Source organism: Rhineura floridana, chromosome 19 (assembly GCF_030035675.1).
Source record: "Rhineura floridana isolate rRhiFlo1 chromosome 19, rRhiFlo1.hap2, whole genome shotgun sequence".
Lineage (NCBI taxonomy): Eukaryota > Metazoa > Chordata > Lepidosauria > Squamata > Rhineuridae > Rhineura > Rhineura floridana.
The window spans coordinates 15,402,230-15,416,863 of record NC_084498.1 but is presented as its reverse complement, the minus strand read 5'-3'; the positions used below and the strand labels follow the sequence as shown (position 1 = coordinate 15,416,863).

The following is a 14,634-nucleotide window of genomic DNA, read 5'->3' as shown; positions in this document are numbered from 1 at the left end:
GAAAGTGATGTTGCAATTTTTTAAATAAATTGCAACGATAGTTCTTCCCTTTATGACTGTTATTCCTTATCTTAAGAACAACGGTGTCTTAACTATTTTGATGTATAAAGCACTTTTCCGGCTGGAGTCGAGTGGCATTCATTTCCCACCTGGGGATTTAACAAGACATTGAAAAGGGGAGGGCAGAGAACCTCAGGTGGTAATGGGGGGTCGGATTTGGCCCTCCTAGCCTCTCTATCTGGCCCCCACGACTCTCCCCAGCTACATCCCTCACTGGCCCTGTTCATACCCTCCTTGAGTGTTTTTGCTGGGCTGGGCTGTGTTCTTGAACTCTGGGAATGCCTCAAATGTTTTGGGCCAGAGGATAGAGAGAGGTGGGTCTTGAAACTCACCTACTGTACGCAAATGTCAAATTTACATTCATTGCTCCGCCCACTTTAGGGGAGCTGCTCCCCAGTAATGGCTCTGAGGGCAGGGGGGAGGGCACTGAGGCAGAAGCATCCTGCTCCCTCCCCCCCAAAAAACAGTCTCCATTTAATTATGCTTACTCCCATGCCAAGCATGGGTGGCAATGGCTGCTTTTCACTTTCCCTTCTCCCCTAGATCAGTATGTGGAGCCTTGCTCTTTAAACCTATACTGAGACTGTGCCTATTTTTTCAAGACCTGCTCTCCCCGTTTTATTTTGGGGAGAAGAGGATGCCTTTTTTAAAAAAAATCACATTAGCATGCACAGACACAAACAAAAGTTAGTCCTGCTTTTAATCTCTTAAGACAATACATTTTGATAAAAAGGTCAAACCAGGAAAGCTGTTGGAAAGTGTTATTCTCCTCCTCCCTCAAGGTCCTCAGGCAAAGGAACGAAAAATTCATGGTAAGGAGACAGATCCAAAGCAAGCAACGCAAAATACAAAAGTGCAAAGAAACAATGACAGGAGCATGTTATAAAAATGTACACTTTATTACAGTTTCAGGTAGGGTACACCACAAGTCCTTACAATCCTACTGGTCAAGTACAAATGCTTTATGTTCATAAAGATATTTACAAGTTAGACCGGCTTCCTAACACTTTTTTTTTTTTTTTAGGGGGAAGAGGAAGATGAGGGAGAGACAAAGGGAGAGACAGTGTAATTTTCACCTTCACGGTCCACATAAATAGGCATAGTTGCTGCTGACAATCAAAACCAGAACACTGAGCCTGACTTTTTTTTGGGGGGGGGGATCCTTAGCTGTATTTTTTTTTACATTTACACCCCTCTGCATTTATGCACATAATAAAGATTTAAAACATTTTCAAAAGTAAAACCAGAGCGAGCTATACCTTTTTTTAAAAAAGTATGGATATCGGTATACGGTACTAAATAGCAACCACAGGGAACCAGCTTCTTTGCAAGACCCATTTGTTTCCAAAGAGGCTAACTAATGCAAGGGATATTCTGGGTGTTTTTCAACTAACTATGCTGGTCAGGACTGATGAGATTTATAGTCTGTAACATCTGGAGGGCACCAGGTTGGCTACCTCTGGGCTAATGCAAAGAGATATTCTGGGTGGTTTCCAATTAATATCGTCTGTTGTTGTTGCCTTTAGTTTGCATTTTAATTATTTTACTGTCCATATAATAAGCAGTTCTCACAAACAATAAATGTAACAGTACAACCCTGTCAAGGAGGGCTGGTCTGTCTCTACTTTCATGTACAAAACACTATCCAGAAAAAGAAACACACCACAAGTGTAAAAATTGAGGCTCCAAGAAAAGCTGTATGTTGGAGGAGGAAACTATTTGAATAAATCAGGGGTAGCGTCTCCGCACATTCAAAATAGTAAGATGCCTAGCTCTTGCCTAAGATCTCTTGGATACTGGTCAAGGTTCAGTCCAATCATTTATGTATGCAGAACAAGAATTTGCATTGGGCACAATCCACAAGAGTTGGGCACATTGCCCACTGTGACCCACAAGCTTTGGGTAAGCCCTAGAGAAGACTCAATCATGTGATCATAACTCTGTGGTATGCACACATATTCTTGTCTTGTTGATCATGGCCCTCACCTACTTTTTTCCCTAGCTTTTCACAATATCCCCCTTTTGTTCTCGTACCACACTGCAGCATAGCAGCTAAAACAGACAAGCTGGAGGTCTGGAAGAAGTGTCCATTTTTAAACTCATGGCAAAGACATTTTGATTTTTAGTAAGGTGGTAATGTGCAAGGGGGATAGGGGGAAGCCTGCTCTCCCAAAGTGCTTTCTGGTTGCTCAGGAACTAAAAAAAAAAACACCCAGTAAGGGAGACAAAATTTGCAAAATTAGCAATCCAAATGCCCTCCCTGAAGGTTTTGTTTCTTACCCTTCAGTAAAAGAATAGTATGAACATTTAGATGCAATTTCTTACACAACTGAAAAATTCAGACTGACGTTTTCCATCCTTAATTTCCTACAGAGTGGAAACAGGCCTGAATGTTAAACACACAGCTACTATTACATAGTATTTATTTCTCCAAAAGTCACATGCCTAGATTTATTACTTTAAAAGTGAAAAATGGGAATGAAAGCCTAAAGGTGGGTGCTTCAAAAAACTGTACAGGGGGTGCGGAATAAACTGACACACAACTAGCAAATTCTTTTTAAAAAAAAGGACTTACAAAAATGGCGACTGAAATATGGTTCGTAATTACAGATACTTACAAATCTTCACATTTATTAGCTAAATGTTGCAGCAAATGCTTCCAACAACCCACCCACTCCACCAGCCCTCACTGTCAACTTATGAAGGGCTTGTCGCAGCTCAACTCCAAAACCAGTGGAGAGGATTCTTTGCCTGCCACTGACTCGGCACTGCCTTTTAAAGACATTCAAAGCCCACTCAATAGGACTTCCCTGTGGCAGTGATGGCGATATGCTAGAATACTCATACACATTCCTACTGATGCTTGGAAGTCACCTCTGCTTATCTTTCTGTGAAAACAGGCAGAGATCACAGTCTTTATATATTTACAGTATATATATGGTTTAAATAAGCAGCCTTCCTCAGAATTTTATTCGGAATCAAGGAGCCCCAACATGTATCCGCAGCTTTGTGGGACAGGCTCTCTGCTGAAGCGACTACAGAGGGAAAGTCTGCAGGTTCCTGCAAGGACCTGGCCTGTATTCGCCAGACTGCAGGAAGCACGGAAAGCTGTGTCCTCCTTTGCTCACTGCTGCAACATCATCATAGACTCAACTGGGCTTGTTGGGTGCCTTTAATCTGACCGGAGCCCTCATTTGCACTTTCCCTTGCTGAGTTTGGCCATCGGATGGTGTCGGCGCCTGGGCTGGGTTCTGCACTGCGGCAGCCTGAATCTGGGGAGATGCAGTCGTGACAACCTGCTGCTGGACCAGTTTCTGTGGGAGCACCTGAGCAGTGGCGGTGGTGGCAGGGATCACCTGGACCTGATGCTGTCCTGCTGTCGTCTGGGACAAAGTCACTGTCTGTGGCTGAGCTTGAACCTGGTTTTGTTTTTGGGGGGAGGGGGAAGAGGAAGGAGAGGAAAAGATTAAGGGAACAGTTCGCTAGTGAATACCTCACTTTCCTAGATGGTCAAATCCTTTCTATGGATTATTTCTGAAGTTATACTTTGTCACTCAGATTTTTAAAGAAATGTACGCAAGTTTTGAAATGTGGAAATGATCAAGAGTCCCGTAAGTCTCAGGTGTTTGTGCACCCTATAATCCTTAAGTCTATGCATTACATTTTGGGGCATGGGGCAGGGAACGGCCCCAACAAACTGCCAAGAATCTTGTCCGTGTTTCTCATGCTGTACAAAACAGAAACTATCTGTACAGAGAAGAGCAGTAGGAGCCTCATACTCACCCACTGACCCTGCAATCCACCTGCAGTCTTCAGTTGAAATGGATGCATGAGATTTTATCTGCACTATGGTTTTTTGTTTTTTTAAAAAACTGATCACAATGGATTTCTGAGGGGGTCTTCATTGCCTCTGCGTGGGCTGCAATGTACCAGGATTTTCAGCACTCAGGAAAACTCTACTGGGTGACACTGCGCGGATGCAACGGTGGCAGAGAAGAAAGAGTTCTTTCACTGCCATTGTCACCACAGAGTAGGCTCTAAAATGGACTGTAGGCCACGTTCAGTCGGACTTGTCACACATCTTCCTCAACGGGCACGGCTGTCTGCGCAGTTTCATTGCTCACAGCTCCATGAAAACCCAAAGGAACTAATTTAATTTACAAATCACTTCCTAGAAACCCCAAAGCTATTTAACTATAAAAGCATATATTACAAACAATTTCACGTCCAATACAGATAAGAGGCAAGGATAAAAATATCTACTTAACAAGCCTGTTGGGAAAGGAGAGTCTTCAATAGGCACCAAAAAGATAACGAGACAACACTTGTTTAACACACAACAAGAACAGAGTTAAAAAGGTGGGTGCTGACACACTATAGGAGCAACCTTTAATAAGCTGGGAAGGGTGCTTGGAAGCAAACAGGTCCACATCCCAAGGCATTTCCGATTCCAGAGGTCGACCAGGGATAGCTGGAGCAACACAAAGTTCCCACCGAACTGCCAAGAAATTACTAAGATTCTCCTCAAAGGCTCTCTTCTTTTGGCCCCTTTGTCTTCTATCAGCAAGTGGGTGCTAATCCATAATAGGGCACCACAGTTAAGAAGGCCCTGAGTGTGGAGTGCTCTCCCAAGGGAGACTGGCCTGGCACCAAGCCAGATATTTCTTTTGGCAACAGGTGGAATTATTTTTTATTCACCCAGGCTTTTAAAGACCGAGTGCTACATTGATTTATTTCCCGTTGAGGTTTTTATTTTACACGCTGCTACTGCTATGATTCATTTTGTCTCAGATTGTTTTGTTTTAATGCTTCATTGCATTTTGAATTGTGCGCCACCCAGAGAGCACTTATGTGCTGGAGGTGATGCAGATTATAAATAAAATGTATTTTAAAAAAAGTAGGCTCTGCAACAAAATGCTGACGTGTGGGGTTCAGGAGTTCAGCCACCCAGCCCTGTTCCAGGATAATCCATCCCCTTATTCCTCCTGCTCCTCGTTTTCTAGTACTTCCCCATCCAGTCAGCATTCTGTGGCCACTGAGCATGCTCAGTCCTCATTGGACCATTTTGGTTTCCCCCTTCACCCCCCCTTTTTTGTTCTTCTACAAACTGTGGGGTTCCCCATGGCCAGCGGATACCTCCCCTCTTATGTCTGGGCTGGTGCTGTTTCGACTACAGAAAGACTGGTGGCTCAGAAAACTAATTCCCTTTAGTATAAATAGGATAAAAATAAATTCACCTAGATCCATCAGTCCAGTGTCCATTTAATAGGCCTTTCAACCCTGCAGAGGTCTGAAACCCCAATGACTCTTAATCTCATTGCAGGAATAGGGGAGCCTTTGGCCCTCCAGATGTTGCTGAACGACAACTCCCATCGCCCCGATCTTTGGCCATACTGTGAGGGTTGATGGGAGTTGTAGTCCTGCAACATATGGAGGGCTGAAGGCTCCCCACACCTGGCTTGAAGTATAGACAAGTCGTTGCACTCAAGGAGCCTACATCTTCAGAAGAGCTCACCTGCCACCTGTCACCCTAAAATAGGAGGGGACACACACTCTGGTGAAGAGTTCAAGCTGTGACAGGTTGAATGAGTAAGGGTTCTTTAGAGAGAGACCATCTTCTTTTCAAAAAAAATGTAATAGGACCAAAGTATAGGTCAGGAGCAGACAACTTTAGTTACTGTAAACCGCCCGGAGAGCTTTGGCTATGGGGCAGTATACAAGTATAATAAATAAATATAAATAAATAAACTTTGGGCCCTCCCGATGTTGCTGAACTGCAGCTCTCATCAGCCCCAGCGAGCATGGCAATTGGTCAGGGAAGGCGGGAGTTGCAGTTCAGCAACATCTGCAGGGCCAAAAGTTCTCCCCACACCTGTGCTATCAGGTAATGGATCCTCAAAGTAAAGCAGAGTGGGCAAGATCCAGCTGCTCAAAGCAGATGTGTGGCATCTACGGAGACAGCAGTTCTAGCCACACATGCGTGGAAAAGAGTTTCCGTGAACCTTACCTGTTGGGAAACTGACACCACCTGCTGAATATTGGCGACCGTCGCCTGTTGTGAGACCACTTGTGGAATCTTTGCAACCTTTAGGAACAACACATGGGGTGGGGGTGGTTCATGATTAAAAAAAAGTAATTTGTATTCAGTAAATGTCTATCTTAAACTGGCGCCTGTAGGATCGACACCGATTCATCTGGGAACGAAACAGACACTGAACAACTGCAAGGAAACAGGAGAGGCACTTGCGGTGCGATTGCTGATCCTCACCAAAGAGAGCCATGGCATCCATACCTGTATTTGGGTCTGGACTTGCTGGGTTCCACCAGGTTTCTGGGCCTGAGAAATCGGCGTTGGCAAGAACTGTGCCTTAATGGCTGGCTGCGCAGCATAGACCTTCTGCTGCTGCTGCTGCGACGTCTGCTGTTGGGCCTGGACCGTGACTTGCTGGGCATTGATCTGAAGCAGCAAAACAGAACATTGGGCCTCCTGAGTCAGTGCAGAGTGGTGGTTAAAAACATCACACCACAACCGCAGGAGCCGACGTTCAAATTCCCCATTCACCCAGGGAACTCACTGTTTGACCTTGGATCAGTCACTATCTCTTTGTCTAACCTAACTGACAGGGTTGCTGAGAGGATACAGTGGGAGTGGGGTCCCAAGCACACTGCTCTGAGCTCCTTGTTGGCAAGGCAGGATATACATTATTATTATTAAATATTATATTATTATTCCATTTATATCCCCCCTTTTCTCCAAGGGAGTTCAAGGTGGTGTACGTAGTTCTCCCCCTCCCCATTTTATCCTTACAATGATCCTGTGAGATACGTGAGGCTGAGAGAAGTCACCCAAGTGAGCACCACAGCTGACTGGTGACCTGAACTCGTCTCCCAGGTCCTAGTCCAACACTCTAACCACTACACCACACTGGCTATAATGAATAAAATAGAACAGAGTTCTCTAAATCCAGAGCACAGTTGTGCATGTAAATCTTCGCCATGCACAGCTGTTGGCTCCTGTGACCATTTACTTCTAGGTAAGAGTCTACAACACCAACAGGACTTGCCTCCATCTTCAGCATGATTCTAATAGCCAACATATCCAGCCCCCCCCCAATTAATGCTAAATGCAGTGTTGCATTTCTCTTGCACAGAAAGCAAGAGGACCCAAGAGACATATACCTTTTGCTGGACAGTCGCTTGCCCTTGGGCAACCTGAGGCTGGATGGCTTTCTGCTGCTGGGCTGCCTGGTGATGCTGCTTCAGCTTCAAAAGCTGCTGGACGTGCAGCGGCTGAGCAACCACAGTCTGTCCTCCTGTGTGCGAGAGAGACTGAATGCTGCTAGTGCTGAGACACTGTTCACAGTCCTCAGGACCAACAGGGCACAAACCGTTTCACAACACTACCCTTGTCAGTAAGCTCACCAGTTCTGGCTGCTAAACAACCTGAAATCGGTGGTGGCCCCACACGTCTGTTCCCAGAGCGATGAGGCCTTTATCTGGGGACACGCTGAGTTTTGGAGGCAAGCACCTCTGAAGTTCACTGCCAAGGCTGCAATGATCAGCCCTTCCAAGCTCCGGAGTAAGAAGGGCCGCCGTCCACCCTGCGCTGTAGCTGCGTGGTAGAACACCTGCTTTGCAGGCAGAATGCCCCTGGTTCAACCCCCCGCATTTCCAGGCAAGGCTGGGAGAGGAGCCCTGTCTGAAACCTTGGAGAGCTGCTGTTGGGCAGTGCAGACGATACTGAACTAGATGGACCAATGGCCTGGCTCATAATAAGATGGCTTCCCACAGTTGTGTGCTGTCTTTGGGGAAGAGCCGCAGCTCAGTGGCAGAGCACCTGCTTTCCATACAGAAGGTCCCTCCTGGTTCAACCCCCAGCATTTCCAGGCAGGGCTAGGAGAGGACACCTGTCTGGCAGTGGCTCTCCAGGATTTCGAGACAACACCAAGCTAGATAGATGGTCTGACTCAGTACAGGGAAGCTTCCTTGGAGGGCCTTTCGAAGGCACACATGAATCTCAATGGCCTCCTCCTTCCTCTCAGTGCTGCTACCCTCTACTAGTGGTTGGAGCAGGACGTCTGTAAGCAATATGGTGGGCAGGAGCTTGTGCACAGAGCGCAATTTAAAGCAGGGGAGTCCTGAGGAGGAGGAGGGGAGGGGATGTTTCATGCAACTGTGGACCCTCAAGTGCCACACAGAAATACAGTCCTTCAGGAAAGCCTTTTAGAGTGACCAATTTGGTCTGCAGCTTGTATTTGGTCCGGCTGCTTTGTTTTACGAGCTGCTGTTGTAACACAACATACTTGTTTGACTATTGTGTTGGTTTTATTTTCATCACCTTGGGATTAACTTCTTAACAAAAGCAGGATATTAAGCTTTATAACAAATAAAGTATTTATTCCAGTCCTTGGAATAGCACTGGGGGGGACGGGACGAAAGGGAGCATTTTGTTGTTTCATACCCATGGAAGTTTAAGTCATTAGAGGCCCACGGAAGCTGCCAGACTGTGCAAAGAGATGCAGCAGAGCCGGGGTGGGGAACCACAAGCTCGGGGGCCAAATACAGTCCTCCCCCATCTGGTCCTCAAGACATAAAATGTTATGACTAAACTGACCGCTCTCTTTGCTTCCATAAGTGCTGGAAGCCAATCTGTTTGATTCCCTGGCCAGCGGAATATTCCGAGCCATCCGCCAGTCAGAATTATTATTATTATTTATTACATTTGTATACCGCCCCATAGCTGAAGCTCTCTGGGCGGTTTACAACAATTAAAAACAAATATACAAATTTAAAAACACTTTTTTAAAAAAAAAAAAAATTTACAGTCACAAGCACAGTACGACATAGACATTAGCCAGTTTCTGGTAACAGAGACATTTTTGGCATTTCTCAAGCAAGAAAAGGAAAAAGAGGCCTAAAATGAAAAGCTCCATTTTGCTCAGAAATGTCATTCCCCCTCAGCCCAGAACAACAAAAGAGGTTCAGGAAAATGGTTGAAATACCTGCTGCCTTCTGCGGCTGCCCAATTGCAACACTAATCCCAGCGACGGTTACAGGGAGGGTGGTGACCCCTGCAGATGACACCACAGCAGGGACAGACACCACTGGAGGTTTCGCCAATGCCACCTGGGCAGCTTGCGGCGTCTGGGCCTGGATCTGGCCTTGTGCTTGAAGCTGGGAAGCAGCAACACGAGTCTAAGCAGTAAGGAATTGGGGTTATTGCAAAGGCATAAAAGGAGATCTGCCTACTCAAGCTATTCCACACCAAGGCCACCTAATAGAGGAAGGGGAAACACTGTTCGAGATGCTCCGGGCAGAATGACACTGAAGCACAACATGGTCCTTTTGGGATAAGAGGAAGAGGGAACTAAGTATCTCCAGAATGCGATTTAAAAGGTCCCAAGATACTTTTCTTTTTAAAACATATTACAAGGAAGCAGCAGCAGAGAACGTCTTGGGTGTCTCACCAGTCCACTCTGAGCACAAGAGAAGCCACCCAAGGGAGCAAAGGGAAACAGATGAAAAGGGAGGAAATAAAAGCTCGAGAGAGAAAATTTAAGAAAGAAGAATGTCAAGCAGCCAGGCCAGGAAGATGGAGGGCATCTGCTTCAGCTGGCAGGGGGATGAAACCAAAGATCCAGAGAGAGGGGAAGGAGGACGGCCACTTCAAACGGTCACAGAGGTTCGGGGCTGCCGGAGCTGCGAGAGGGACGTGAGCCCAGCAGTGGCTGCGCTGCTACCGTCTGCCGGGAAAAGGTGAGTTTCCCCTTCACACAGGACTCAACAATACAGGAGGATATTTTTTAAAAAAAGAAAAGTCCATGAGATGTGGCTGTTACACTGCGAGGGCTGAAACCCTTCTCTGGCTGTTAGCACTCAAACCAAAGGAGCTGCCCTCCATATTCATGCTTTCCCCACCCTCTCCTTAACCATGAGGAATAGCATTGGGGGTGGGGACAAGAGGGAGCATTTTGTTGTTGCATACCCATGGAAGTTCAAGTCATTAGAGGCCCACGAAAACTACCAGACTGTGCAAAGAGATGCAACAGAGCTGGGGTGGGGAACAACAAGCTCGGGGGCCAAATACAGCCCTCCCCCATCTGGTCCTCAAGACGCTGCCCCAGGCCACACCCTGCTTTTCACCCTCCCTGAGTGCTCTTGACTGGCTGGAATACGTCCCTGGACTCTGATAGGATGGAGGACAGAGAGGGGTGTATTCAAATGTTAGTCCTACTGTGAGTAGACCCACTGAAAATAATGGGCACGTCTAACTTAGGTTCATTAACATCAGTGGGTCTGCTCAGAGTTGGATACAGCTCCCTGTACAAAGGTAAAACGAACACTCATTGCTCCACCCACTTTTGCCTTTGGCCCCGCCCATCACTGGCATACAATGCCCCCCTTCCTCCAAGACGGGAATGCAGCCCTCAGACTGAAAAATGTTATGAGGGAGGTTCATAAAGTTATGCCCACAACACTATGAAAGTGGCAGTGAATTCAGGATTGGTGAAAGAGAACATTTCTTCACACAGTATGTTAATTAACTGATGAAATTTGCTGCCAGAAGATGCAGTGATGGCTTAGATCAGCCTTCCCCAGTCAGGTGTCCTCCAGATGTTTTGGACTACAACTTCCATCAGCCCAACTGGCCAATGGTCAGGGGAGTTGACGGGATGTTGATAGTCCAAAACAGTTGGCGGGCACCCGGTTGGGAAAAGCTGGCTCAGACAGTTTCAAATGGGGATTAGACAAATCCATGGAGACGGGGAGAGCTAAATGGAACCACAATGTTCACAAGCAGCACCCTCTAAATGTCAGGTGCTTGGCGGTCAATGGCAGGGAAAGGGTATATCCTCCATGCTCTGCTCCCCAGATATAGAGGATGGCTATAGTAGATTGACTCCTCATCTTCACATAAAAAGCATTAATTGAACAGAATGGTATGGCCACCGGCAAGTGCTTAAGTGCAAGGCTACCATAGCCTTGCATTTAAGTACTCGCCTGGTAACCACAGAATTCCATCATGCAAGAGAGAGACTGAGCCAGTGGAGGAGGACAGAGCACTCCATTCCTCCTCTGCAGTCAGCAGAGAAGCCAAGCAGGCCGGCAAAGGAGAATGCGCAGAAATGCAATGGGGGCTGCTGGAGGACGATCTTGGTCCCTCCTCCCCAAACACAGGCTAGCCAAAATTTTTGCAGGCTCATTAACTTCTGTAGGATTTCCAAGGCTGACTTACGAGGCGTGCAACCTGGAGGTTTGTGACGGTGGTGCCAGTGAGGACTGCCCCCGGTCTCGGCGCTGCGACAGCTGTGAGCTGTTGGGTCTGCTGCTGCTGCTGCTGCACTTGAACCTGAGCGGCCTGCTGCTGGGCTCCAGGCTGTGCCTGTTGCTGGGCGGCCTGTTGCTGGGGGAGCTGCAGCTTTTGCTTCTGCAACTTGAGGAGCTGCTCCTAAACGGAGAACGCATCATCATCCCACCATCACCACCACGTTTGGTTTAACTAAATTATTTTTGGTGCCACGAGAGAGCTGGCCACTGGAACCAACTACAGACTTCGAGATGGTTTAATTGTTCCCGCCATGCATTTCATGAAGCTTTTCTTTTTGACAGAGTACCAAGTTTCATTGAACATGCAAATCCTAAAACAGAGCGCCTCTTACATAGCAAGTTATGCTGTAAGCCTTCCCCAGCCTGATTGCTCAGTGGGAAGGCATTTCCTTTGCATGCTGAAGAACCCAGGTTCAATCCCCAGCATCTCCAGTTAGGGCTGGGAGAGGCCTCTGCCTGAAACCCTGAAGAGCCGCTGCCAGTCAATGTAGTGAGCTAGATGGACCAGTGGTCCGACTCAGTATATGGCAGCCTTTCTGTGTTGCCCTCCAGATGTTTTGGACTACAACTCCCATCAGCCCCAGGTTGGAGAAGGCTGCTAAATTAGATGCAAATGTAAAATGACATGTCACATTATCAAAAATATGCGAGTGCTATGGAAGTAACAGACAAAAAGAATCTGGTACTGGGAGCAGGATCTCACTTCCCCAGAGCCTCTTCTTGTATGTTTTGGCTTTAAAGAGCAAGTTTCCAACGCTTATGACTATAAAGATAGGCTCCAAGGATTGTATTGGGAAAGCATCTCAGAAGCGAAAGATGGGCAACGAAGATCTGTAGAGGCTGGAGGTAAGGCTTCAGACCCCTACCCAGCTCCTCAGCCTAACCTTCCCCATAACTAAATGATGCAAATCTGCCCAGTTTATGTAAGTCTTCTATCAGGTACAGAAGTCAGATTTTCCTGTTTCAGAATTTGGACTATGTGTATGGGCCAAAGTCTAGTTTTCTTACAGCAGAGCATACACCATCTCCAACGTGTTAAAACAATCGGTGGGGTCCAAATTTCCCTTCTTCTCTGCAACATTCATTACCTGTACCAGTGTGTGAAATTTGGACTTCATTAACTGTGATTTATAACAAAAAAAAATGTTCTCCTCTACTGATCTCGTTCAACCGTTAATATTAGATGGGTGGTTCTGCAATGTGACCGTGAAAACTATGTCTTTCATGTATATCCCCTAATTGTACATGCTGAACGTTCTTTTTGTTTTATAAATTCAATAAAATCTTTAATAAATCGGAGGAGGAGAACACAAGCTCTTCTCAAATTGCCAACTGGTGTTTGTTACTCGTTTTAAGTGTGCTGAGAAGCACAAAGATGAAACGCTGCGTTGGTTATAAACCACTGCAGGATTTGACCTCCACAAGCCATTCGGAGCCCTTGAAATCTGGGAGCAGCCTGAAGTCACAAGCAGATCCCTAAGAAGAAACTAAGAGGGTGCTCTGAACCAGTGCTGCACTAGCAAACCAACTCATGCCTCCCTCACCTGGGATAGCTTCCCCATTGTTTTAATCTGGGCTGGCGACTGGGCCTGCGCTTGGATCTGGGGGACTTGGACTTGACCTGCGGCCTGCTGCTGCTGTTGCCGCAGGAGCTGAAAGTGAGCTGGGGTGATTGTCTTCCCTGACAGCTGCACACTCGCAGGAGCTGCTGGGAGAAAAAAAGGAAAGAAAAAGGAAACGTTATTTCTCCAATTGGTTGGTTTTGGGGTACATAAAACAACCCCTCAAAACAGCAGCAAATAGTTTCAGCAGCACAGCTTACAAGAAACAATATCTTAGTCCGTCAAAAGGCCACACCCCCCACCGGCCCTGTTTTCCACCCTTGTCAACTGTTTTTGCCTCGCTGGAATATGCCTTTGAACTCTGATCGTGACTTGCCTGGATAGAGGCTAGAGAGAGGGGTGTGAGGGGGTGTAGAAAATATACAATGGCAAAATTTACATTAGTTGCTCCACCCTCTTTCATGTGAGGCCTTTGGAAGGCAGCTGCAAAGAGGATGCGGCCCTCAAGATGAAAAAGATTCTCCATCCCTGGGTTAGCCCTGTGGCCCTGCAAGTGTTGCTGGACTCCATCAGCCCCAGCCACCATAGCCAATGGTCAGGGATGATGAGAGTGAGTCCAACATCATCTCCAGAGGCTGTTCTCCAGCCACGGGCTAAATCAAGGATTCAGATTTTTTTCCCCCATGGACCACTTGAAAACAGCTGAGGATCTTGGTGGACCATCTGATGAATTTTTTGCCTGATGTAGCAATTGTAAATGCACAGCGCTAAACGGATTTTACTGCATTACAGTTTGAATTCCATAGAATTCAAACCGCAATACAATAAAATACAATATACAAGAAATAAGAGAAGCAACCAACATACAATTATTTCAAAATACAATTAAAATAGGAATACTTTATGCGGCGGATGTGCTGTCTCCTGGCTCCAACCATGCGTGCACAGACACATTTCCGATCACCTGAATGAAGCTCATGGGCCACCAAAGGTCCACAGACCACAGTGTGGGAACCCCTGAGCTAAATATTAAAACTGTATAAGGTCAAGCCAGCAGAGAATTAAAAGTGAGCAGCTGATGTTAACTTGCTCAAACTGGTGGTATCCATAGGGTAGATTTTAACATTCCTTAAATATTAGAATATGCAAAATTTTACACTCTTTACCTGGCGTAACCTGAGTGACTAAGGATCTCGCCTGGGTCTGGACTGGGGTCAGGTTAGTGGTGACAACAGCTGACGCTGTCACAGATGTTACTGCTCGAACCCCTGGAGTCGATGCTATGGTCACCAATTCCGCAGATGCAGCAGGTGCGGTAGCTGCTCTCTGTTGAGTATGCACCACCTGGGCTGCAGCAGTCCCTCCCGAAGTCTAAAAGAAAGGATTGAAGCTGTAAATCCTCACAGCTTTTGAGTTAAATCTAGCCATTACGGAATGGCTCGATTCAGATATCACAGCTAACCATGGTGTGCCCTAACCGCAGTTACCAACCCAAACCAGTTTGCTATTCTAGATGTACAAGAAACAAAACATTATATATGTGTGTGTGTGTTCTTTCTGCTTCTATTTCCCTCCCTCTCAGTTCACTCTTCATGAAGAAGCAGCAGCCGTTAGACACAGAACAATGGCCACAGTAACTACAGCTCATCAATTCAGGCATCAAACAAAAAAAAAATATGGTTAG

At 46.4% G+C, this 14,634-nt stretch overlaps 1 protein-coding gene across 20 annotated transcripts in view; it reads right to left on the bottom strand.

The window, feature by feature from the left end:
* Positions 1 to 940: 940 nt before the first annotated feature.
* EP400 (E1A binding protein p400) overlaps positions 941 to 14,634 on the bottom strand; it is a 103,378-nt gene continuing 89,684 nt past the window's right edge. For 17 of the 20 annotated variants that reach the window (XM_061603275.1, XM_061603287.1, XM_061603285.1 and 14 more), the window contains 8 exons: positions 14,117 to 14,321; positions 12,933 to 13,096; positions 11,297 to 11,509; positions 9,063 to 9,255; positions 7,240 to 7,373; positions 6,353 to 6,517; positions 6,068 to 6,145; positions 941 to 3,479 (listed from right to left, as the gene is read on the bottom strand). In XM_061603275.1, coding sequence (XP_061459259.1) covers positions 3,210 to 3,479; positions 6,068 to 6,145; positions 6,353 to 6,517; positions 7,240 to 7,373; positions 9,063 to 9,255; positions 11,297 to 11,509; positions 12,933 to 13,096; positions 14,117 to 14,321 — 1,422 coding nt within the window. In that variant the 3' untranslated portion in view covers positions 941 to 3,209. The remainder of the gene's footprint in view (positions 3,480 to 6,067; positions 6,146 to 6,352; positions 6,518 to 7,239; positions 7,374 to 9,062; positions 9,256 to 11,296; positions 11,510 to 12,932; positions 13,097 to 14,116; positions 14,322 to 14,634) is intronic. The other 3 variants (XM_061603282.1, XM_061603281.1, XM_061603288.1) reach the window with 3 other exon arrangements.